At 39.7% G+C, this 26419-nt stretch overlaps 1 protein-coding gene across 2 annotated transcripts; it reads right to left on the bottom strand.

Moving 5' to 3' along the window:
* Positions 1 to 1622: 1622 nt before the first annotated feature.
* On the bottom strand, positions 1623 to 25336 carry LOC126393096 (consortin-like). 2 transcript variants are annotated; one of them, XM_050048961.1, is made up of 13 exons: positions 25201 to 25336; positions 21368 to 21456; positions 20649 to 21047; positions 17675 to 18402; positions 15528 to 15558; positions 13417 to 13503; positions 12742 to 12823; positions 11517 to 11538; positions 11162 to 11228; positions 9077 to 9651; positions 8380 to 8580; positions 4943 to 5096; positions 1623 to 4527 (listed from the first exon to the last, which is right to left on the bottom strand). In XM_050048961.1, exons 2-13 carry the CDS (start codon positions 21378 to 21380, stop codon positions 4319 to 4321), a joined length of 2568 nt encoding a protein of 855 aa, XP_049904918.1. In that variant the 5' UTR covers positions 21381 to 21456; positions 25201 to 25336; the 3' UTR covers positions 1623 to 4318. The 2 variants fall into 2 exon arrangements, with proteins under 2 accessions (XP_049904918.1, XP_049904928.1); XM_050048971.1 differs by lacking the exon at positions 25201 to 25336 and adding an exon at positions 23291 to 23309.
* Positions 25337 to 26419: the final 1083 nt, after the last annotated feature.

The raw sequence follows: 26419 nt of genomic DNA, 5'->3' as shown, positions 1-26419 counted from the left end.
CTTAGATAGCTAGTGTGCATCAGTGCAGGCTTCTGATGAGCCCAGCAGCAAGCGCAACATCACAATGGAGGAAACAACGTACAAATGTAAGAGTTCCGTCTTTCTACTTTGTAAAATATTTTAGATCAAACACACACATTTGTTTTCCTCACACTGACTTTACAGTCTCAAACAAACTCACAGAATGTTTGGTGTCAAAAGATGAAAACCTACATGTCCATATGCTTAAATGAACTATTTAAAACTGTCTAAAAAATTCCTCATCCCATTCTCATGATTTTTAAAAAATATATAATTATGTGTTCACAGGGACAGAAGAAAAAACAAAGCAGTTAATCGATCTACGGATTAAAAATGAGTCTCTTCACTAAAAAAAGGAATGCTGCAAAGCAGGGATGGAGGTAAGATTGCCCAGATTAATTAATAAAGTTCATCTGTGAATGTGTAAACTGTCTATAAAATATGAACAAGTTAATTACTTTGATTACACTGCACTGTATCTCTTATCTGACTCATTTTTTTTTAATTTAACTCATTTTAATTAATATTTAAATGTTTTTTTTAATAGCCTGTTGCTCTATTTTGCTTTCACAAAGCATCTGTCGGTATCCATGGTTACATCTGCTTCCTTCTTCCGGTAGAGTGGCGAGGGCGTCCCATGGTTTGGCTTCTCTTTCATACACTTCCCCTTAATCAGGAGTGCCCTCAGCAGCTGCGAGTGTAACTTGATTTGGAGTGACACTCGGTAGTGAAGTGGTAGTGGGTAGGGAGTGGTTTGGGATTGGGCCAGAGGCAGTGGGTGGTCTAATCTATCTGACTACATGTGCAAGACCTGATCTGAGTTTTGCAGGAACTAAAATGTCACAGTACTTTCCTAAACCAACAGAAGAGTAATGGACTACTGTAAAACATGTACTAAGATATCTGAAAAGTACTACTTAGGAAGCATTGTGTTGCAGGAAACATGACAATGAGAAACTGGGGCTACAACCTTACAGTGATGCAGATCAGGCAGCAGATGTCACAGACAGACATGGTGCAACAGGTTATTGTGTTAGTCTAAATGAGAAGGGTCGCTTACAGGTCAAGTGATAAATGTGTCAAATCTAAATGTATTATAGCTCAGACTCACGACGTATTCAAATACAAAATTTAAACATGCATCCTGTGTCAGAGAAGACTTTTTGTACAATACAGATAGATGGAAATGTACTGTAGGAATTTTTAAAAATGACGATATTAAAGTTTGTCCCTTCAATGTCTGAGTCTATTAATTATATCCTCAACGTTTCTGTGGTCTGTGGATGAGTGATTGGGTGATTGGCTGTACAAAGAAGGGGATTCTTCTCTGATGATCAAACTTGAAAACTTGGAGAGTGGTCACCACAAATCAACTAGGCTACTGTTTGTAAGACCTGAGTCTTTACTGCTAAATTATATCATCCCAACTAAATGTACTGCTACTATTACTGAGACAGTCACATCCACAGTGTGACTTACAGACACGTCTTTAACTCATCTTGCACCAGTACATTTTTTGTAACCTTGTAACTGTATAATCAAAAACAGCGGCCAGTATTGTTTCAGAAAAGACAGAATGGAGGCTCACAAACAGATTTTTTTCAAAGGCTTTAACGAGAGACATAACAGGGTGGGGTTTTTTTAACAGCAAAAAATAAAAACCTCATCTCCTTATTACAATTTGTTAGAACAACGTGAAAGAGTTCATCAAACAATTCATAAAATGCCCTTCTTCAGGCTAATAACAGTGTACACAGTACTGATTCATACACACAAAAAATGACTTTTCATTCATTCATTTCTGAATGTCCTTTTTAAAACCAACTGGGTCAAATAAATGAAAATATGTTCGACGCTTACAGATGAAAGAAACATGAATCTTTTAGTAACGACCGCAGTAGCACAAACTCACCAGTTTCAAATCATCTTCAGAAACTGATAAGGGAAAATCAATAAAAATAAACAACCCAGATGATGGTATTTAGAGGAGTAAGGTCATAAAATTAGAAATTAAACTCTCTGTCAAAGCCTCCTTAAGAACAATAGTGATATAAGAGATGAAAAACTGACATGATGTATGATGGCAATAATTAATCTTAACCAGCTACACTTGACATCCCTCGTATTATAAATAATTAAAATCATCCAGAAGATTAAATAAGAGGTTTTCTGAGTGAAGGTCATCTGAACCAGCCAGACGACATGTGCAAATAAAAACAAGAATCAATCTACTACTCCCTACATCTCGGGAAAACCTCATATCTCAAACTAATTTTCAGGTTTTTGTGAGTAACACACCATGAGAGGAAGATTTAATCTAAAACTGTTATAAATGCATAAGTAAGACACTTGGATCTCTCCTGTTTGATGGAGATTTTTTTCACTACATCCTAATTATTAAGACCTTTGTCAGATGCGTGGTTTTGCTAGGGCAGTTTTCATGGCATCCACTGTTACACCGCATGAAAGAAAAGAAAATTAACGAGACATTAAACGTTGTAATATGCTGAACTAGAAAAAAAAAGTGAGACCAAGCAATAAAATTAACCACATAAAGTTTGCTTTAAAACGATTAGACTTAAGAGTTAAAGCACTGGTGTGAGAATAAAGAACTGGTTTCATGGACAAAGTGTATGCCTTCTTTCAGAACAGTCTCCTCCCTGTTTCATGAGGAAATCAGTTCTTCGCCCAGAGAAAGGTTCCTCTGTCTCTATAAAACCAGGACTCAGCAGACGTAAACACAGTTTAGAGATGCAAATAATCATTTTGGGGGAAAAAAGGAAACGCTGATAATCACAAACTGAGGATGATGCCCAGAGTCCCACAGAACAGCGAACACACAGACAGCTTCTAATGATCCCACCGACATCAAGGCCTGTACTCATGAAGAGTACACTGAATATTTTTTCTTTCCTACATTAATCGTACAATTCTCATTTCTGATTTTTTTAAATGAAAAATTACATGCCGAGCCAGTTGAGTATTTTCTGTTCAAGTTATATGTGCATAACTGATGTTCACTGGCATAAACTTTTCACACTGAACCTGAAAACAGTTTGTGGATATGGATATTTGTTGTTTCTGATCAAATGTGTTAAGTCCAGGACCAACACAACAATTCCTGTAGAAATATTGCAAAATCGTAAAAAAAAACCCCAAATCGTACCAGTTTTATGTGCAACATGTTGAACATTCTTCTGACAGTATATACAGAGGTGCATTGTGTTCCTGTACATGTTGCACATGCTACACAAAGCTAAATCTATGTCATAGATAGTTTGGACTTTTAAGTCTCCAGTGGCAGCCATTACAGCTAACTGCAAAAAGTTGTACAGAAAAGGGCAGCAACAGGATGCTCATGTCAAACATGGAGAGTAGAGCTGATACAGAGTTCTTCAGCAACTGCTCACTGCAAATGAATGCAGAATTTAATATCACAGCTGTTATATGCAATGACACTGTGTAATTTCCCCCCATGTGTCTGTTGTCCATTAGCAGCTGGATTGTGATAAATACCACAATAACCCTTTAGATCTTTTTTTTGTTACATAAATGCTCCACAGGCGACACAAAGCAAAGTTCAACATTAAACTCCAAACATTCATTCATGATCAGACATGATTAAGACATAATGATTTCATTCCAAGTAGTAGACCACAGAATGGTACGTTCATTTTAAAATTTCCTTTGTGGTTTAAAAAAAGTCAACGATAAAAGCAACACTAGTGGTTGCAGCAGTTTTTAAATGCCCATTGTGCCGCTTCTCATTTGTGCAGTGTGTGTGTGTGTGTGTGTGTGTGTGTGTGTGTGTGTGTGTGTGTAGAGAGCATCCCAGTCCAAAAACTATACATTATACATCATTTTCTACATCTCTGTGGATCGTAGCTGTTATTACTTAGTTTTATAACCTCTTTAATGTGGGCATGGTTGAGAGGAGTGTAGGTCAGTTCTTCCTCTTCTGTTAAACAGTCTCCGTTCTACAGTTATCCTCTTTTTCTCTCTGCTCTACTTTCCCTTTCAAACTACTGCTGCAAAGGGACACCTGACCTTTGACGTTTAGGCTCAATGAACCCTGGGATTGTATTCACAGAGCATTAAAAATGCAGTAGAGCAGGCTTACAAATGCCAACCGTATCTGATATAATCATTGAGGCAGCATAATAGCCACTTACTCCATATAGCGGTAGGGACTGTAGCAGCTGCCCAGCACCATTACCTCAGAAGACATTGTCCCAGGAAGTAGCAGGGAGCGCTGGAGCCTTGACTGATATACAGTGAGGTCAGTGGCTGTCGTCTGCTATGACCCGGGGGCAAACCAGTGTTGGATGTGAGATATCCCACGCTGTATCTGGCCAATGTAGAAGTCTGCATTCCTGGAGAAGTCCTGACAGACTGAGGAGTGGGCATCGCCCAGAGCACAGTAAAGGGCGGTGCCACCCACACTGATCACTACGGTAACCAGACATAGCAGGAAGAGAAGCAGACAGGAGTCTCCACCGCCAACATCTACAGAGAAAGTGAGACACAGGGAAAGATATAGTTGGAGGGATGTTACTGAGCAGTGGACAACAGAAGTAGCAAATCTCTGGTAAAATGAAGTTTCGTTTCAGTCGGACTACACAACAGCATTTTCTGACCCAAACAGCTGACCTACAGCGTAATACAGTGCATGGCCCAGGTGGACACTTTTGTGTAAGAATATGAACGTTAAATGGTTGAGAGAATGTTGCACCAAAAGAAAGAGCTGTCTGACGGCCAGGTAAAGCTGTACCAACCACCATCCACTGTATGTAATATACTTACTATTGATAGGTATCTCTTACAGCCCCACTTCAAAAAAAACCCCCCAAAAACTATCCCTTAAAATTTAAGCTTGACAATGTTACTAACTTATAGCAAAGAAATAAACACAGAAACACACCATGCTCGTAGCCGTCATCAGGGACCTTGAAGCGAACGCGTCTTTTGGCCAGGACTTTGTCAGATTGAGGCTCTGAGCTGGCGGACGCACTCATGTTGTCCACAAAAACTTGCCGCTTCTTCAGTATGGAGACCAGGCCAGAGGCAGGAGAAATCTGACAAACAAGACAAAGACATGTCACGAGGCACAGACACACACAGTAAATCAACAGAACATAATTTATTTTTATACTAAACCACAGTTTGATCTGTTCATGTTCATACACAAACACTGATGACATAGTGACTGATGAAGAACATGAGGGTGAGGATGCACTTCACCGGCCATGTCCACCAGGTGTCAGTACGTCACACAATTAGCAGTATTGAGCTTTAAATCATACTATCACACTCCATCTTACACATTTACGGTAATTTACAGTCAGTCATCCAGTACCAGACACTGCTTCCCTGTGAGATAACTTATGCACATTAGACCTCCAACGAGTGTCCCAGGCTCAATGCCTGCAACGACTGCAAATGGACTTTGGTCAAGTGGTGATAAATTATCAAGGCCAGGCAGAGTACTTGTCATACTTTGCAATACTTCTGCTTGGCATTGGATCATGTAGTCATAATGTACGTAATGAGGGGATTCCTTTATTCCCATGAATGAAACTGCTCACAAGGTTGAACTGAATAACCAATGTGAAAGTAAACAACTGACTGACTTTTTAGTACTAACTTCCACTTGTCATTTAAGAACGTCTAATTGGATAGCAGATAAAATGTGCGAATTTCTTTGTGCTATTAGTCTGACTCTTTAAAAATTTGGGCAAGTGGCCAAGAAAACTGGTATAATTTTTTTTAAAAAGCAAAGCACACCTATAAAGACTAGGGCTGGGTATCATTAAAAAAATTAGGTTACCAGTACCAATACCTGTACCTTTTCAGTGATACCAATAGAGTGCTTCATTTGAGACCTTTTTTTTTTCTACTTCATTTGATATCCATCATGGGAATGAAAGCACTCCGTTGTGTAAAATGCCACCAGATGCCACAGGCATGTGGTACAACCATACTTCGGAATGTTTTGGTAGCATCAAAACACTGCGCTCGACATCACCACACCACAGACTGCGAGCAAAGCCACACCAATAGTGTTTTTTTTTCTAGATATGTGTACAGAAAGAATCAAATTTAGGTATTGTCTGACTGGAGAAGTTTTGATACTACTTGGTACTGGGTTATATTGGTCAATACCTTAAAAGGTATCAAGTACTGATATCAAGCCCTGATTAAGACTTAGTGTAATAATCATTCAGACACAGCTTATAGTTAGTTTCCTCAAACTGTGGTAAACGTCCCTCCATTTTACCAATGCTCAGATCTCCCTGCTCATTTCTCAGTTCAAATCTGTTGGATGAAGTGAAACCCATCATTTAGAGCTCCAGGGCTGTTGCTAAACAACAAACTGTACTTCCACATTTTCATACGCTCACCACCACGGGCACAAAGAGTACAGAGGCATATCAAGAAAGGGACCTGTCCCACTCTTTCTCTTTCTCTCTCTCTCAAACTCAGACAACACTGAGATCAGATGGTAAAACTAAGCAGTGTTAAATATGATCCAAGATTCTGTTACTGCGTCGACCATCTCTCTAAAATGTTTTCAGAAACATATTTTAGCTAACCGTGATTAGCTGTGATTTGAGATTGCTTGTTACCAACCAGCAGCCATATTGTATTTTGCAGAAAAACAGGAAAGCTCTCATTACATCACCCACCACCAGAGCATTTATTGGTCCAGTGCATTGCAGTGCATTCTGGTAGTTACAGGGTTTCTACCTCTTGAGAAAAAGCAAATGCCACAGCCATTTTTCCTCTGTTTTCTCTGATCATGTAGCACTAATTTCAAAAGTATTTCTGTCTTTCTACTGCATAGACAGCCCAGTTTTATGAAAAGACCATCTCTCCAGCAGTGCAAATCTTCCCTTGGCTGCTTTATATCCTGTATTTGAAAAAGCAGGACACTTCTGTGGATCCCATTGTGCCTTGGTTCTTTCTGTCTCTGTTCCATGCATCTCCCTGCAGCTACCTCTCCTTCAATTATGTCTCTCCCTGTTTGTGTCTTTTACAGAGACTGAACTATGAAAATGAGTCAGTAGCAGCTTAAAGCCAACTCATGACACAATCAATGTTGGACAAATTGAGGTATCCAAACCATTCTGAAATAATAAGATCAGAATAACAACACAGTAATCCTGCTAGATGCTGAAATCCCATTGCATGACATTTTTAGTTTACCTACTTTTCTCTCAAAGTCTAATTCTTTTAGCATAGAAGAGATCAATGTCAAATTGGCTTCCATATCCGTGAAACGAATCCATATTCGGAGGTATCACGGTAATGGCTGCATAATACCATTAGGGCTGCTCAACAGGGCACTGTGCAGCCTATTTTAATGGGCCTCCATAGGCAGACTGAGACACACAGAAACCTTAGAGAAGTATTTCACTGCTGGGGAGATGGTCTTTTCATAAAACTGGGCTGTCTCTGCTGTAGAAAAGACACAAATAATTTTGAAACTGGTGCGACATGACCAGAGAAAACAGAGGGAAAGGGCTGTGGTCAATGCTCAAGAGGTAGAAAACCTACAACTACCAGAATGTACAGCATCAGACTGGACCAATAAACGTTCCGGTTGATGGGTGACATAAAGCAGCTCAGCCGTTTTGACACAGGAAACAATATGCTGTCTGCCTGGTAACAAATGACAATGCATTACAGCCAGACAGTACACTAAAATATGTTTCTGAAAATATTTTGGGCAAGAAATAGGCAATACAGTAACAGAATCACTGTTCATATTTGATTAGCTCTGCCTAATTGTACAGTTTGGTCTGAGTTTGAGAGACTGAGCCTCCTTACTCTTTGTGTCCATGGTGGCCAGCGTACAAAAATGAGGAAGTAGAGTGTGTTGAGCAACTGTGCTTGAGCCAGCTCAGATTCACTGGATGATACGTTTCACATCATCATGCAGATTTGAGATGGGAGATGAGCAGGGAGATTTGGACGCCGGTAAGATGGAGGGAAGTTTACCACAGTTCATTTACACATACTATCCCCAATTTCATGATACCAAGCTGATTGAAAATCAGCAATGTAATTAAAAACGGTCAAATTAAATAACAAATTTGAAGTTAACATTTTCAAAGTATGTTTGTGACTCTAGCAGTGTGTTTTTATCGGGTTCAACAGTTATTACTTCAGACTCTTCAGCTGAGAGGAAAACAAATGATACCAGCGCTTCATTCAGGCACACCAGCATTCTTGTAAATGCATCAACAGATGTCCATACATAATAAAAACAAATTAAATCAAAATGTGACTTAAACACATGAAAAGTCTGGCAGGCCTATTCTGTTTCACTCATTCCCAGCAAAGCATGATACACACCTCCTCTACAGTGATGAGTTTAGCCATGTCGTCCAGTGAGGCAGCTTCTCCGATGATGTCAACTTGCTCCACTTCATATTCCTCCTCCTCCTCCTCCTCTTCTTCTTCCTCCTCCTTCCCCTCCTCTCCCTGCTCCTGCTGCTTCATGTGAGCCTCTTGAGGAAGGCCAGCCTCCTGGTGCAGGCAGGTTTTAGTGCTCTCCTGCAGTGGTAATGAAATGCACTTATGACTGACATATCAGTATACAGTTACGGTGACGGTAAACCTTTTGTTTGCTCCACTCTCTGGACTGACATAACACAAAGCTGTTAAAACCTATGGCTGTTGGTGAAAGCTGTTAAGTAATGGGTAGGTTGTTCCCGTGAAATAGTAACCTGAAATACAGGAAGTGCAATATATTTTCAGCAATAGCAACAATGGTTTGTTAAAAAACTAGAGGAACTGAATGTTACTATGGGCTACAATCGCAATCACAACTTCAAAAACCTGGAGCAAAGCAAACCTCATCAACAGGAGAAAACAAATGATATCGGTCCTGGTGCCACTGTTTAACTGACAAGTAATTTCTAGAAAGTGGAGTGCAAGATTACTGCCAAAACAAACAAACTAGAAACTTACAGATTACATAAACAACAGACATTAAAATATTGATTGTATTTCTCTGTATTTACTTTGATTTACAGATTCTAATATGTACCTGGGTCTCCTCATGTAGCTTCTCCTCAGCTTGGGCTTCCTTGTGCAGCTGTTGTGCCTCCACCTCTGCCCCACTGACCAGAGTCTCCACTGGAAGGCCTTTCTGACAAAAAGGAGACTCTCTTTCCTTCTGCTTCTCTTCATCTTCTTCCTCTCCCTCATCTTCCATCTCCAAAGCTTCAGCTGCCTCCTCCACCTCCCTCTCCTCTTCGTCCCTTTTTGCCTCCCTCTCCTGTGCGGGACCTAAATCTCCTCCCTGCTGCTCTGCGGGCTTGGACTGATCCATTTCTCCAGCTGTAGAGGGGTGCAGTCCATTTCCTATCACTGATATAGTGTATCCTACCCCTTCTTCTGCCTCCCCACCTTCTCTGTCGCTGCCTTGTTTGTCAGTCAGCTGATCTCCATGGAAACAGCCCCTCCCTTCTGCTTCCCTGTCTGGGTCTTCCCTCTCCTTTTCTGAGACCTCAGGGGAACTGAGTCTATCAGTCAAATTAATGGAGGGTATGACTGGATGGCTGCTCTGAGAACGGGAGGAGTCTTGGGCTCTCTGCTCCATCCCTCCGTCAACCTGATGGGCTGGATGAAAAAGGGAAACAGAGAGTCGAGGAGGAGAGTGGTGTTGGTGGGGTAGATAGTAAGGGGGATATAGAAAGGTTTTAAGCACAAAATAAAGAGAGTTGGTGAATAAAAACAGCTCTATTAAAAATGAAGCCATTAGTCCATGTAGTCCTAATTCATGTGACTAGAATCACAATTAATGCTTTGCAGTGACAGTGTACTAAATGCAGGAGGACTGCTCTCAAATGCAGACTCAAGGTGCTCAACAGACAGACATAGTTCTCTTGAAATACATTTTTAAACAGTTATACTTACAGTGTACAATGCAACAGGAACTGCTTGCATCAGATTTTCTATGTATCCACTGCCTTTAACTTAACTTAACTGCCTTTAACTTGTGTATGCAGCAGCATTAGATTTTCTTAAAATGTGAACTACCAAGTAAACCAAATGCACCAATCACTCCTGTTTATAAAAAGCTACCATATATGACTTCCTAAATATGCCATGGCAAACAGTAAACGATAGCAGGGAGTCCAGAAATGTTAAATGTGACAAAAAAACAAACAAAACATATTTAGACAGTATGGCATGTCCATAGTAGAAGCCAGCAAAGTACACAAGACAAGTCTGAGCAGCACAAAGTTGTCATGTAAACCTTTTAACTGTGATAATCACAGACTATACAGGAGCATGTAAAAGCTGCTTGAGACCTACTGTGTTGACAGAACATATTTATTCTGTTTTAGTGAGACTGTTGATCGCACTGATGTTTGAGTGAGTACTGGAGAGCCGCATTACCAGTGAACAACAGGTACTTAAACATGTTTTCTTGATCTGGTAACAAATTCCTTATTTTCACAGTTCTCTGTGTGTGTGTGTGTGTGTGTGTGTGTGTGTGTGTGTTTCTGTGTGAGTGGCCATAATTTTGGGAAGTAAAACTAGTCATCACAATGTCACGGAGAAGAAGATTCAAATTTACATGACTTAGTAAGAGCTTTCTGCAACAAACCGATGGCTCTGAATATCTTGACCTAATTATAACATATCACATATGAATTACACGACATAATACGAGCTTAGCCGTTTTGACATGGGAAACAATATGGCAGCCAGTTGATAACTAACAATCTTGCATTACAGTTTAACAGTAACCTAAAATATGTGTCTAAAAACCTTATAAGCAAGAAAGAGGCAACGTCGTACCAGACTCTATATGTCTATACTCTTTGCATCTGTGGTGGCGGGCTTACAAAAATGCAGAAGTGAAATCTGTAGTTAGAGCTACAGCCCTAAATTTACCACAGTTCATTAACACATACTACACACTGTTATAATACAAAGCTGGTTGAAAATCAACAAAGAATGCCGTTAAGGTCCACCTTCAATCTCATTAAGGAACTTTTAATTGAATCAGATGTGTCTCTAAAATAATTCTCCTTTTAGTTTAAAGCTGTGGTAAAAGCTAGCGAGTGGACGTTGGGTTTGGCAACTGTTCACTGGATATGACATAAATACGCTAACTCACCTGAGGTACGTGAAGGCAGTGCACCACCTTCTTCAATTGTAGGCCTCACAAGGTCCAGAGATGCACACTATACACACACATAAACACACAAAATCAAATAAATAAATGACATAGTTTAGTAATGTTAAAGTCATACATTATTTAAAATCTAACCTATGAGTACATGCACACTAACTCAACAGAGGTGTACACCATGGGCACTTAATAGATATTTGACATGTACCAGGTTGACATGACATCAGTGAGTCACTTGAAATGCAAAATACATATTCGTTCTACCTTTATCTTACATGCATTTACAGTACATTCACTCTGTCACACACACAGACACACAAAACAATGATGGGTGTCTTACCACAGCATCTCTAGCTCCTGGTCTGTGAACAGAAGAGAGAAAGAGAGACAGAGTGAGATGGTGAGAGTCTTGAAGGTCTGTTCTTGGTTTTAGTAAATGAAGACGTGAAAGATGGGTGACCCCTCTCCACTCTCCCAATCTAATATTAGCTCGAACACATTTCCCTGGCTATTACAACGTGTGAGTGAGACTGTTTGTGTGTGTGTGTGTGGGGCCATGAGTTAAGAGAACTGAAACCCTAGGAGTGTGATGGCTCAAATGTCTGAAAGTGCAGCAGCAGCAGCAGCAGCAGCAGCAAAGGGCCATGTGTTTAAAGTATCACTGCAGTGCTCACCACAGAAAGATATACATGCTCATAAACATGCAGACGAACAGACAGACACAGACACAGGCGCACACACACTGCACCTGTCTGGGTGGGAGAATACAGAGTGTGCAGGTGTGTATGGTGTGACAGGGTGTGTGTCTGGCAGGTATAATACACTTTAGACTTCCTATTAAATATTGACAAATGCCAAGGTGGGCCTCACTTGGCTAATTTGTTACACGTGCATGAGCACATCCCACAACAAAAACACATCACACACTCCTCAACAAACAACACATGCACGCACACACACAAACTTCTTATTACAGAGGCTCAATAGAGGTTATTAATATGCAAATTTGCAGTCAACTGATTATTTTGTTGTGAAATCAACATCTTTGGAAAAGTGCAGCAACGTGTGAATATGTCAACGCACACTGTTGTGGGTAACCTTACTATACTGTATAGAAAAAGAAACATCACTATCCATCTGATCTCTGTTCATCCCTTTCTCATTTTACAGTGAGTAACTTATTCCAAAATTATCTTATTTACAATTATCTCTTTTATCTTAGTCACAAAGGGGCAGAGTCATAGGGGGTTACAGGTTAGGGCCCTGACACACCAAGCTGACAGTCAGCTGCTGGTCAATGTCAGGCAGTCGGTGAGCATCTGTCGCCCTAGTTTTGGTGGTGTGTCCCACACTGTCGGCACTATTTGGCCCACTAATTGTTTGCAAAGTTTGTCACGCTGTCGTGTCTGCCCCCCAAGGCAAGTAGGCAACATGACCAATTTATAATTGTGTTTAGTAATCGTGATTTCAATATCAACCAAAATAATCGTGATTATTATTTTTGCCATAATCGTCCAGCCGTAACACAGACACACAGACACACACACACTTGCATGTAGACTTACCGACTGTGAGTCTGGCAGATGTTTTTAAGAGTGTCCAGATGATGGGTTGCCAGGTTGGAGGAAGAACTTCTACACTGACTTTCTTTAAGATGGAAAGACACAGAGATACAATGAGATAAAAGCATTGTTACAACTACAAGGCAGCCTCTAAGAACTGAACTCCCCTGTAGGTAATACAAATATGGGTTCAGTCTAGGTCCATAAATCTGAATGTTTCCTAATGGAATTTAAATTATATGATCACTGAAGCTACATTAAATATATATTATTGGAATCCGATGGATGAGACACAGAGGCTGCAGTCATACTCTGGAGTAATTGTATGCTTGATAGTTGTGCATGTGGGCACATACAATGTCAAGGATGATATTCACTAACATGTAAAGCCTCAATTAAAACTGCAGCTGTTAAACAGTACAAAACTTATTTTACTGTACTAATCAGTTTGTCTTGTATGGTTTATGCTTTGAATGTGATTATCACTGATTCCTTGATGTAACACTCCTATAACGTCTAAGGGGACACCCAAAACAAGATTCAAACATATATACATTTAATCATAAGGAATTAATATTACAAATATAACAAGAAGTATTTTGTTACATAGACAAAAATACACACTATGTCTGTGTATACATGTGTCTGACGCAGGTGCACTGTGTGTGCCTGTGTTACCCCACTGTTCCTGTAGTGCATTCAGGTTGTCCAGTGCTCTCTGGTGATAGAGTCTCTCTAGTTGGATGCACCATAATGCCCGTTGGTCTGAACATAACAGGTTAAGAAACATGTAAATACACACAAACAGTGCATAATGGAGATCGACTGATAGTGGAATTTTAAAGGCCGGTATAATAATGATAGTTTGAAACAGGATCAAGACGACTGCCAATTAATCATGATGTCACCCTGACAAAAAAAAAAAAAAACTGACAGTGTTGCTGAATAAACTTTGACTTTATTAGGAACGCTTATTAGGATCGCTGTTGAACTGAACATCTAAATCAAAGTAATAAATATCTAAATAAATAGATAAATCTGGATCACTGAATGTCAAACTCAAAGTAATAACTACTTCAATAAATATATCTGCAACTGAACATCACAGCAACCGTATGAAGGTGGATGTGATTTTTATTTTATGAGCTATTCATTTTTCTTTAAATCAACCTGAGATTCCCAGGTACATTATAAAAGTACCTAAACTTTACACATAGAGCCTCCATACAAAACAATGATCAGATATGGCAGTATTTCTGTTACTTGTATTTAAAAAATGTATTCAATAATTTCTGAGTATTTTGTAATTGATATTTGACAGGGCTGAGAAAAAAAAATAATGTTAACTGAAACAAGATACTTTGGAGTGGAGTTATTTTGTATTAGCAAAATACTCAAAACACAACCCACCCCTCTTCAGCTACAGTTGGTGATGTACATCCCATGTGACTGATGGAGGCCAGGCCGGGCAACCATAGTCACTATTGTAGCCAACTTCCATGGAAAACGATAGTTTGTAAATCGTCCTATTGGCGCTGACTAATCGGCTAAACCAATAAACAGATCAAACTGATAAATCCGTAGACCTCTAGTACATAACAAGCCCTACTGAGCTTTAAAAAATCCATCAGCTCTAAAACTCTGTTAAACTCAGTGATAAAGGAAGAAAAGACAGAGACTGACAAAACAGGAGGACAAAGAGACAGAGGCTGGGGGAGAGGGGGAAACAGATTTGGGCCAAAAGAGATAAAAGGAGAAAGCGCTCTAGGATGCAGTCTCTCATGTTTATGGATATGAGCAGCCTGAACACAATCCTTCTTTGACATGGCTAAATGCTTTCTCTCTTACTCTCCCTCTCTAGCTAACACTCTATATATGCATGACATAGCTAAGCAAGCTTTCCGTCTCTTTGACTCTTCACTTCCTTCCAACTGTGTCTCTTTCCTCTGATTAAACCTGTCAAAATTTCCAATTCCTTCTCATGCTTGCTTTCCTGCCCGTCTTACTCCCTTCCTCCTACTCTGTGTTACACTTTATCTTTATTGACTGTAAGGGTTGAGTGTATTTGTATAACCTCTTTCTGTGAGTGTCTGTGCAATATATTCAGGCTGTTGGAATGCATCATACAGTTTGACCATTAGCATTTCAATATCACAACCAAGGCTCTTTGGTTTAGGAACAAAGTACCTTCAGGACGTTCAGCCGATAAGCATCATTTATGGAATCTCCGTATCTTCAATCCAGTAAATGACTTTAGTTTTGATAATCATCATTTTAATGTTTACTCAGATCGTATCTATCTCCCCTTCTTCTGTCTTTCTGCCTCTGGGCATTTTGTATCAGTCTGCTCAGCTACTGGTGCTTTTCCTCTCTTGTTTCACCTTCTGTAATTACCCCTCTTCATGTTCTCCTGTCTATTCTGTCTCTTTATTGCTTTCTTGTCTCTCTCTGGTTAGTGTTTTCTCATATCCTCTTCTCTTTTTACAAGTTCTGTTTCACTCTTTTCCCCTCCATCTACTCTATCTCTTGCTCTTTTTTTAACCATGCTGTCTATAAAGTCAGTGAGGCAGCAGGTAATCCACTGAAATGTTGGTGTGACAAGTCTCTACAGATCCTCAGGCTCTTAATCCAGTGTGTGAAATAAAACAGATGACAATACAGACAAGGAGTAAGATAGCCAAAATGAGACCACATGACCACATAAATAAAAACAGACAGGTTCGCACACAGGAGGGAAGCGTATGACACTCACGCGACAGACAGACATGCAAACATAATGATAAGGATACAGTCTTCCTGAAGGACGAAGGCCTCTGCAATCTGCATAGAGAGAAAGAGAGAGGCATTACAACTGTTAATAAAGTGTATACTTTTTAAAATAAATATCTCTTTATCACAGCACTTAAGTCACAGACGCTATCAAAAAAACTGGCCCAATGGGGGTTTCAAAACAGACTAAAACTATTCCTCATGTAGAGTGATTCTTGGACATGATCCAAGATCAGTCAAAGAAAAATTACATTCAACAAACAAGAAAACAGGTAATAAAAATGCAACTACAGAACATAGAAACACCACACTGTACAAAGCTGTAACTGCTGTGCTGCAATAACTCCTATAATCATTAACTATACAGAGAAAAAACATTATCTGTTATCAGAAATATAATAAAACAGTTAAGCAGTTAAGTAAGTCCCAAACATTTTGGAAAGACAGAGTGAAAATGAGAGTGAGAGTGAAAAGCAGGACACACAGACAGAAAAACATGAGACCATGGTAGACACTCTACCTCTCTTCAGCTAGTGTCGCTTTCATGCTGCTCAGCTGATGTCAGGACAAGTGTGTGTGTGTGTGTGTGTGTAAGAGAGAGAGAGAAAGAGGAGGAGGAAAGGAGGGCACAAAAGGCACTCGCATTTCTAATGAAGTGAGGGGCGGTGATGACGGAATGGCAAGTAGGAAAGAGTTTAAATTTGTTTTTTTAATAGTTTCACATCACTTAAAGATTAGGCTTGCATATTTACCAAAGCTACAGTCCGATAATATACATTAACTTCAGGAAATTTCTTTTCTGTACCCGCTAATATTGATAAGAATAATAATAATAATACATTTGTGACCTAAAACATTAACAGAGATTTTGTTAATTCGGATAAAGAGCAGAATTTTTTTTTTTCATGAAACTTTTCTCAGAATTCTGAGATAACGATCTTGTAATTCATGAGTGAATGCATTATGCTTCTGTACAGATTAAACCAAATGTAATGCATATCCTTTTGTCATAACATGTAAAACACTGTCAAACTTTGATTCGACCGGTCGTAGGCTAGTGACCCTGTTGTAAGGCTGTCACAAGAGGTGCTTTCATTTCTATAATCAGTCACTGAGAGTTCAGAGTTCATCTTTTTTAAAAGCTCACTGACTGGACACAGCAGCAAGACTGAAGTTGATGATTTTTCTTTGTTAATATCTTCCAAAAAGACAATTGTTGTACCAATAATCATGTTAGCAGCAGTTCTCACACTTAAGGAGATTTGTGCAATGGTGCCTGTTCTCTTATAAAAAAGAAGAAAAAAAAACGCCTGCACATACACAAGCATCATGAAATGACACTTGAAACCAGGTGTTATGATTTCTTTTACCACGGCATTGTGGTGTAGGAATAAAGCTTTGGATTAGTATCAACAGGTTGCAGTTTGCATCTGGCTTTAAGTAGTGATTACTGGTTTCATGCTTTTTGATTCAGGTAGAAACTTTTTTCCAGACACTGTCAACACCACCATTCAGTAGTTAAGACCTTTTTTTGAGTTTCGCAACACACCTTTTTATGGTGAAACCATAAGTTACTGTATTTTATCAAAACCTTTGTGAAAAAAGAGGCAGAAACACACGTATGTGAGTTCATGTGTTGTGGCAGCAATCCTCCCCCCCTCGCTCTCTCTCTCTCACACACACACACCTGTTTGCCTGTGTACCTCAAGCAGCCTATGCCTGGTGGAAATTTACATTTGTAAATCAAACTGACAGAACTATTCACACACCCCATAACATACATGTCCTGTCATGCAAGACCGTGTGTGAGAGAAAAACGAGCAGAGAGAGACTGAGAGTGTATGTTTTTAGTGTAATGTGCATGTGGTTCATGTGCATTCCTGCATGCATGTCTGTGTTTGTGTGTATAGACGCTGAAGACACCCATGCCTTAGGGTGCAAAGTGCCATTCGGATTATAAGGCTGAGTGGATAACAGTTATTTAATAACTAGTGTGGGAGCAAGAGTTTAAAGAGACTAAAATGACTTAGAGACAGCAAGAAAAAAAAACTTAAAGAAACCATTAAAGAGAATAGTGTCTGTTCATGCGAGTGACGGACAGAATAGGTGTTGACACACAACTTGCAGTATCTGACATACTATTCCAGAAATAAAACAGGCCGGTTACCTGGTGAAGGTACTGTGGAAGGTGAGTGTCATCTCCTCTTTGTGCCAACTCCTCCAGAGACTCCAGCAGGGCAGGGCTTGGAATAGGCCCTGTGGCGGAGGTGGAGACTGAGAGACAAGTGGGCACTGGTGTGGCGGTAATGTGTTCTGAGTGTGAGGTTATAGGTCCTGTGGTGGTACTCAATTCTATACTGGTAGTCATAGGCCCTGGGGTGAGGGTAGGGGGTTCTGTTGGTGCACTCAAAGGAGTGGAAGCAACAGAAGTGTTCAGCCTTGTGGTGCAAGCAGTTACTGTAAAAGTCTCTGCATCTGAGGTGATAGGTCCTGCATATGAGCTGGCAAACCCTATGGCGCATGTGGACCCGGGGTTAAAGACAGGCTCTGTGGATGAGGTAAGAGGTTCTGTCGGGAAGTTGGTATTTTTTGCTATCCTGTCTGAAGCTTCTGTGATACACGTGGGTTCAGGCAGGCTGGTAGACCTGGTGTCTGAGGTTGTAGTTACTGTCGAAGAGTCTACAAGTCCTGTAGTGAGGGTGGGTCCCAGTGTAATGGACCCTGTGGTAGAGGCACCTGACTCAGTGCTACAAGAGTCCACTTTGACATCACTTTGACTCAGTTCCACTTGACTGGTGGGATACACAGTCTCTGGACTGACCACTGGAATGACAGGGGATGCAGGCTCTGGACTGGTCCCAGGGCTGAAAGGATATGGAGTCTCCAAGAGACTACCTACAGAGGGAGAGAAAGACACAGTTTGAGTGTCAATCAATTCATTTCTTACATTCTAGTGATTTTTTTTGCATCACTTTTGGTGGTAATGTTTTCATTTATGTGAAGGGAAACAGCAAATTCAGGCAACAGGTGACAATTCACAATAAAGAAAGGAATATAATGCAGTGAGGCTCTCGGACACTCTGTATTGCTTTCAAATATTTATTCTCCTGTTTCCCTCCTGTATCCTGGCTGAGTCAACACACATGTAGGCCATGATTTACTCCCCCCTCCTCTTTTGTGCCTCTTGTTTGTGGAAGTAACCTTTTTAAATGTGCATGTGTCACCTACCCATGTCAATGATGTCAACGACACATTCATTCATTTTAATTATTTATAAACCCCTGGACTTTAAGAGCTCACATGTTTCAACAAGATTTCTGCTCATGTTCCAACTTTGTTCACATACAAAACTTACCCCACATATCTGTGTTGAGAGCAAAGTTGAAACATTTTGAGAAAAAAGGTTGTAATAGTATATGAATAAACTTGTAATTTAATGGTAAACTCTGCAGGATTGTCTGTTACTGTTTGTAAACACACTTGATTCACTCCATTCACATTTGTATTTTCTCAGCTCTGTGTCTCTTGGATAACTGCTGCTTATAGATGATTGAGAGGGATTACTTTTGTATGATACATTGTCTATACATTGTTTTATAGGAAAATCCTGCATAGTATATATTTTATGAGAACACAGTCCTAATATTTCATCCGTGTCTATAGTCTGCTGTGCATTACATTATTCAGACTGTCTAACAGAATTTGGTTTAGGACCATCTGGTCTCGAAACTAATTGAAAATACTTCTGATCAAGGATAAATTTCACCATCGTGTGGCTTATTGTCCACACAAATGTTAACTTCACCGCCTCAGATAAAGTTCAGCTAATCAGCTCACAGCCGCTTCTCTCTCCTTTTCAGTAGAAAGCACACACAGCGACACACAGCTACCAGTCAGAGGATGCACATTTAGTTGATGGAGCCAGGTACAGGTTAGGAAGAAACACCAAGGTCTATCCTATTAGTGATATTGGGTTATGGAGATGGGACTCATAGTAGAGTGGTCCACTATCCACTCCCTTTTCCCCTCTGGTCCTTTTATCTTTCACTTCATCTATTCATCTGCTAAATTTCCCTTTCTTTTTCTCTCTCTCACTCTACACATGCCCTCCTTACATCTTATTTGTCTTGTTTCACTCCATAAGTCATGTGATTAGAATGACATCATCACCAACAGTCAGCCTGACCTCAATCCATGACTCAATCCATAACGCTGACCACTTAAAAACACACAAAGGGCATTACAGCAGTGAGTAAGCCACACCGTGACCAGAGTGTTGGCCTTCACTACACTGTTGCTTCTTGAACTACCACCATTAAGCAGTGAAAGCTAATGCGCCATGATAAAAATCATAGAAAATGTCTTAAAACAAAGGTGATAGATAATTATTCAGTTAATATTTGCAAAAAAAAGTGTCTAAGTGCCATCCATAGTCAAAAACACCTACTCTTGCACTGCCAGGTATTATTTTATTTTATTACATCAGAGGATTTTAGGGTGTTTAACTTAGAATAAGATGGAAACTGCAGACTTCATTAAATTAGCGGTATATAAATCATTATATCATTGCATATATTAGCATCTTTGTTTCTGTCTGTCTTATGTAACCCTTATTTTAAAGCTCCACCAATCCATATTTTTTATATTTACAATGAATCTGTCTGTGTGTGATATGAAAGGAGTCATACCCACAATTCCAGAGAAATTAAACACTAAACTCTGCAGCATTTCAGAGCATTTTTAATCCCTTTAAGCTCATTGTTTTGGTTTTACCATCTTCAGTCCCACTCACACACCCACTATGAGCAGCTTTGTTTCCAGCAACAGCAGGTGGCTGTTTTAACTGATTGCTATGTAAGCTATATATGCTACCTCCCCAGTGACAAACAGCAGACAAAGTCAGTCCAGATGCACGTATTGTTTTCCAACACACCAGCCATAACAACATAATAAGGCAATAATATGCTCAGCTGTTTATCTGTGAACTTGCCGTGGTGGTCTACTGCCCCCATGTGGCCAACAAAAGTACTGCATATGGCAAAAAGTAAGAAGCAAAGATTTCAAACAGTAGTGTTTGTGAGAGTTTATGGTCGTGCGTGTACATATATGATTTTTTTCTTTAATGTGCGTATGTTCCCTACCGGTTTCTGAGTAGGAGGAGTCAGTCATGGGAGTGTCCGGAGACTGGCAGCGATTTAGACAGCTTGATTCCTCTGATTCTTCCTCCTCTTCTTCCTCCTTCATCACCTCATCAATGTCTTCTTCCTCCTCGTCCTCCTCTCTGCCTCTTCCTGTGTATCCCTCCCTTCCCTGTTCCTCCTCCATGTCCTTCCCATTGTTGTTGACAGAGGCTTTCTGGATGAGCCCTCCTTCCTCTTCATTTTGTGAACGAGAGAGACTTTGAGTCTGCGTGAGCGTGTTTGTCTCGTTGAGATTTCGAGTTTGAGCAGAGAGAGCCTCAGGGCTGGGAAGGTTATCACAGAGGTCAACCCCGCCCACCTGAACTTGTGACATTACTCTTCCCTCCCTCTCAAGCTGACCTGAAGATAAAAAAATAAAGGATTGGTTGAAATTCCAAAAAGTTTAAAAAGATAACAAAAACAAAGACAACTGAATTACTATGAACGTCATTCAATTGTCTTTGACGTCATATTTACAGGTCAACTGCAACTTGAGACAAAGCAACCACAGTATGGAAAAAAAACACACCTAACTTTCCTCATTCTCAGCAGAGTTTAGTTAACGATATTTTTATTGTAAAACACAACCAATTAATATTGATATTGTGATCTTGAAGTTTGTTCTTATGTATTTTGATCTTATATTTTGTGTTATGCTTTAGTGAAATTTTAACACTCACCACCATGATCCATCGGGCACCACCCTCACAACGTCTGACCTTTCAGCATGAAGGTGAGCGCCGAGTATTAAACAAGCCCTTCTTCGAGCCTGCAGAGATAAGGAGAATGAGACAGACGACAGGCACATATCAGTGACAGGAACAATAAGAAAAACAAATAAGTAAAACTCCACTTAGAGACAACAGAGAATATGAGAAAGGGAGAGACACAAAACAAGTTTAGCATCATTCCCAAGTTGTCAAACAAACCCTAGGGCTTAAACAGATTTAAAAACCTATCAGAGTGGAACCATCTTACCAACACTTGTACTGCAGTATAACAGTACAAAGAAATCTATTTATGGACATTGTGATTTGACATAATGGGGATTTTAGAACACGTTCTCTCACTCTTAAGAAGAATTAAGCTTAAACAGAAATTTAGATGTCAAAATGTTAGGATTTAGGTTTTGAAGTCTGCTTTCAATTAAAATAGCTTTTGCAAAACCACTAAACAATAAATTAATACATAAATACAGACAGCAAGACAGAGATAGATGTTAAAACATTCAACATTTAGCTATGGTACTGTGAATTTATTGTTGACAGATTCATGTCATCGGGAGAGCAGTAACTGTGACAATTTACAGATAAAGGTAACTTAGTAAAGTAACTAGGTGAGACAAGCATCAAAATTATGCATGGCACTATACATGAGATGCAATGAATCATATATTTTCAGCCCCCATTTACGTACATTAGGCAGACAAAATACCATACACCACAATGCAGTGCAACCCAAACAACAACACTACAAACCCGGGCCTCAAAAATGATTATACTGTAGAGTTTAATCACAATGTCTCTGATACAATGTCAAGTATATGCTCCCCTACGATAGGATTTATTGCAGGGTGGTTGGAGGTGCAAGTGTACAAACTGGTAAATCAGTTTTCGGTGTAACAGTATTGTGCAATAGCATGCTTTTTATTTTCTTAGGTTCACAGTTGACTCAGCAATTAACTCAGCTCAAGACAAAAACTCTGACAGGTTGTTTTGTCATTGTTGCTCCTTACGTTACTTAGACGACTCTAAACACATGCAGCCTACATTCAACAATTAGGGCACGCACTGTAAAACTAGCATGCTATTGAAACATCATTTTGAGTGTTCCAGACAATAAGCTCATAATACCTTTCTATGTAAAGTGCCTCCCACAAGCCCAAACAAATTACCCCTTTTAAACAACTGCACTGACTTTGCCCCCTAATCCCTGGTTACAATGTGCATGAGTGTATCCTAAGCCAACACTGTTTTACTGTTAGTGGTACATTTCTGACTAAAAAACCTCCGCAAACGCACATATCCAGGTTAATGAGAGCCTGTCTCAGAGGAATAGGGTTGTCCTGGTTTCCTTCAGCACTACGCTAATTGTTCTTCCTGTAACCCTGTATTGCTTTGTGTAACACTTAGACCAAACATTTAAGAATTAAGAAGAAAGCCAAGACAAACACACCTTGCACAACTTTGATTCCCTGTGGCCACATTCTTATTAAAACCCTTATAGACAGTTTTACATATAATATGGTAACACATATGAGTGTTATAGAGAAACATCTTCAGAAATGAGTCCATGAAAAAATCAGCACTGAGGGCTGCTGTCTCCAAAGGGAAGTGAAAACCTATGGGATGACAAAATCATCTTGCCTTTGGGTTGCAGAAGCTCCATATATTTTAACAAGAGACAGAACCTTCTGGATACACGCCATACCACTATATATCCACTATGGAAAGCAAAGTTGCTTCCTAGATATCAGTATGGCTTTAAAGGTCCAGTGTGTAGAATTTAGGAGGACATATTGGCAGAAATTATATATAATTTAATAAGTATGTTTTATTTACTGTATAATCACCTGAAAATAATAACTGTTCTGGTTTCATTACCTTAGAATGAGCCGTTTACACCTACAAAAGGGAGCAGGTCCTCATCTATGGAGACTGCCATGTTGCAACGCCATTTTTCTACAGTAGCCTAGGACAGACAAATCAAACACTGGCTCTAGAGAGAGGCATTCACGTTTTCATGTCAGGCACCATAATCAGCAGCCCCTCCGCAACAAGAGTGCCGGAAAAAAACAAAGCTTTTATGTGAAACTGCTTTATTCAGTGATTTTACCAGTTTGGTCTGTTTGTTTTGGAGCAGAGAAGGCCTCGGCGGATAATTTCGCTCACATTAAAAAAAAAAAACCCTGAAATGTCTGGATCAGAAATAAGGTGAGCACACATTTATTATCAGAGAAAAAATATGAACACAAATAGCAGGTGCTGAGCGAGCAGCCCATCTGTGATGTGCCAAACAGCGAAGGAGGAAAACTGATTTGTAAAGTGAAAATGCTTTATTCAGTGTTTTTACAGCTTTTTATCACTGAGTCCGTTTACTTTGGAGAGGAAGAGATCTCTAAGTATAAATCGGCCCTCGGTGAAAACCTCCTGAACAATGAACACTGAAGGAATTCTAATCTGGAGAAGTTTCATCTGGTTGCATTCTGCAAACCTCAACGGTAGATGCCACTAAATCTCTCTAAATCCTACACACTGGACCTTTAAGATAGAAATAGAAGCAAGCGTGGGATGACTGACTGTACTGGAGTCTCAATACTCCAAGGCTAAATAAATGTCCCTCTGGAGAATAAAATGCTCCCAGCCCATGACAAACAACTGCCACATTAAAGCTTATGCAACAACAGCCTCCAAATTACACAAGCAGGTGTTACTGTACCTGTCACGTATATGTCTTGTGCTATGTGGGTGTGTGTTTTCTTTTCTTTCTTTCTTTTTTTTGTATCTACAGTACCCTTTAATGCCCCTCTCCCGCAGAGCCATCTGTCCATACAACTATCCATCCTCTCCTCTTTTTTTACTGCAAGCTTCTCTACGGGGGACCATAAATAATGAAGGACAGAAGAAGTGACAAACAGAGGAGGGAATTCAGCCAAAAGGACAAACACAAAGGTGAAAGGAAAAGACCCTGCTCTGTGAGAGGCCACTGCAAAGATACAAAAGGACAGGAACATAGCTAAAAACAACCATACATGAGCTGACACTGATATCAGGTTGTCTTTACAAAGAGAGGTTTTAAAATGATCTAATAAACTTGGTAAGAAAATATAGCAAGTTAGCGAATTAGAGCTAAAATATCTGCAGTAAACTGCACCCATGCCAGGTGTTGGCTAGTCACCAGTTAAATGTGTGTAACGTTACTGATTAACCTGTTTAGAAAGGAAAGGTTTGTCCTAACATTGTGTCCATGATATTATGTATTTAACGTTTAAGTCAAACAGAAACCAGTGACAGAAAACACACATGCAGTGACTGTCATTTCCACCATGACACTGATTCTGTTGACATTACCTGGTTAACGTTACTAGCTAGTCGGCTATTTCTAGCTTTCATATATGGGTTAGCATGTTACGTTAACAGTAACGTTAAAATACCAAAAAGCAGACTAGCCCAGCCCTGTTTTTAAGCTTAAATTAAGTGTTGATTTAACGTTAAGCACCTCGACAGGTTTGTATTGTTCTATCACCATAACATTACAAGAAAACGAAATGAGTAGCTTGAGCTAAAGCTAATAACTGACATTAGCCGTTAACGTTAAGTAAAATTAGTTAGCATGATGTTAAGGTATGTGCGCTGCTGTTGCTAACTAACGTAAGCTAGCTGAGTGATAGTAAACACATCTGGCGTCCACACCGCGGAGAAAACATTTTAAATATATTTGCTTTCCGTAAAGCCGCTAGCTTTTAAATTATAAGATAGACTTTTAGGACACAACATAATCAAACGATACTTACGGCTGCAAAGCTTGGCTGAATGGTGACTGCTCGGGCATCAGACACTGAGCTGAGGATGTTGTTGTATTGACTGTAACGTAGGTGTAACCGACAGACAGTCAGGGGTCGTTGCTGTCATCAGGCCCGGGCTGTGCACTGCTGCTGCTGGGCGCAGGATGCACTGTCGCCATCTTCTGTTGTGACACTGTCAGTACATGGATTTTTTTTCTGCAGGGACATTACTAAACAATACCGCAAAGAATTTAATCCAGTGCTTTTTCCTGAGCAGAGACTCCATGTGTGAAAGGAGCTTAAGATGACCTATTTTCACTCTATGTTGGCAAAGCCATCTGTTGCTGTGTTACAGTGCTTTGAGGACAAATACTGGATGAGTTAAGATACTAGAAGCTTCCGGCAACAAAATACTGTGTGGAGAGTGCACTCCTCCAGACAGCCTTTCAATACAAAACCCAGTCTTTACAGAGGCAATCAAATCCACCAAATGGTCTTCACAGAAAAATAATTTATTCACTGTATTATTGTCTTGCGTGTATGACAGGGTGACAGATAGCTCAAGCTTTCATGATTTAGCACACACTGTTCCCAAAATAGAAATTGTTTAAAGGCATATGACCAACCTTATAAATCATCATATGCAACCAGGGAAGGAAACTTAGGTGTCAAACTCATTTCATGTATGGGCCACATAAAGTTCAATTTGATCTAAAGCAGGCCTGACCAGTAAAACCATTGCATAATGATCTTTAAGTAAGAACACCTCCAAATTGTTCCCCTTTCTTTTAGTGTAAAGAAGTACATCCTGAACTTATTTATCCATTTACAAAACGGATGATGAACAGTCTGAGACATCTCAAGAAAAATAAGTGCAATTTCATCAGTATGTCTCAGTTTTTCCACATCAGTCAGTGTACTATTCCCGTCATTGCTCGTGCATTTTTCCATATATCTCCACTCCTGCATAGTAACGCTGGTAACACCACACCTTAAACTTTAGTTTTGGAAGTGCCTTAGCAATAGGATTCCCCAGATAATTTAGTATGTAAGTCTGATACAGATTATTTTGTGCTAAAACTACTGATTTACAATACTCTGCACAATGCTCATTATCTTTAAATATGACCATAATAAGTATTCATTGTCTTTTTAGGGAACTATACTCTTGTCAGGGTGAACAAGCCTCTGAAGCAGCATTTTACAGGAAATAGGCTGCTCAGCATTT

This window comes from Epinephelus moara, chromosome 1 (assembly GCF_006386435.1).
Source record: "Epinephelus moara isolate mb chromosome 1, YSFRI_EMoa_1.0, whole genome shotgun sequence".
In the NCBI taxonomy this organism is placed as follows: Eukaryota; Metazoa; Chordata; class Actinopteri; order Perciformes; family Serranidae; genus Epinephelus; species Epinephelus moara.
The sequence above is the reverse complement of the archived record's forward strand: the minus strand, read 5'-3'. Positions and strand labels throughout refer to the sequence as shown.

What these genes read in the sequence shown, in the direction of transcription:
- LOC126393096 (XM_050048961.1), bottom strand. An exon ending in TTCCACAGTACCTTCACCAG is followed by an intron (nt 15,559 to 17,674) that starts GTAACCGGCCTG and finishes CTCTCTATGCAG; the next exon opens with ATTGCAGAGGCCTTCGTCCT. An exon ending in TGCACTACAGGAACAGTGGG is followed by an intron (nt 12,824 to 13,416) that starts GTAACACAGGCA and finishes TCCATCTTAAAG; the next exon opens with AAAGTCAGTGTAGAAGTTCT.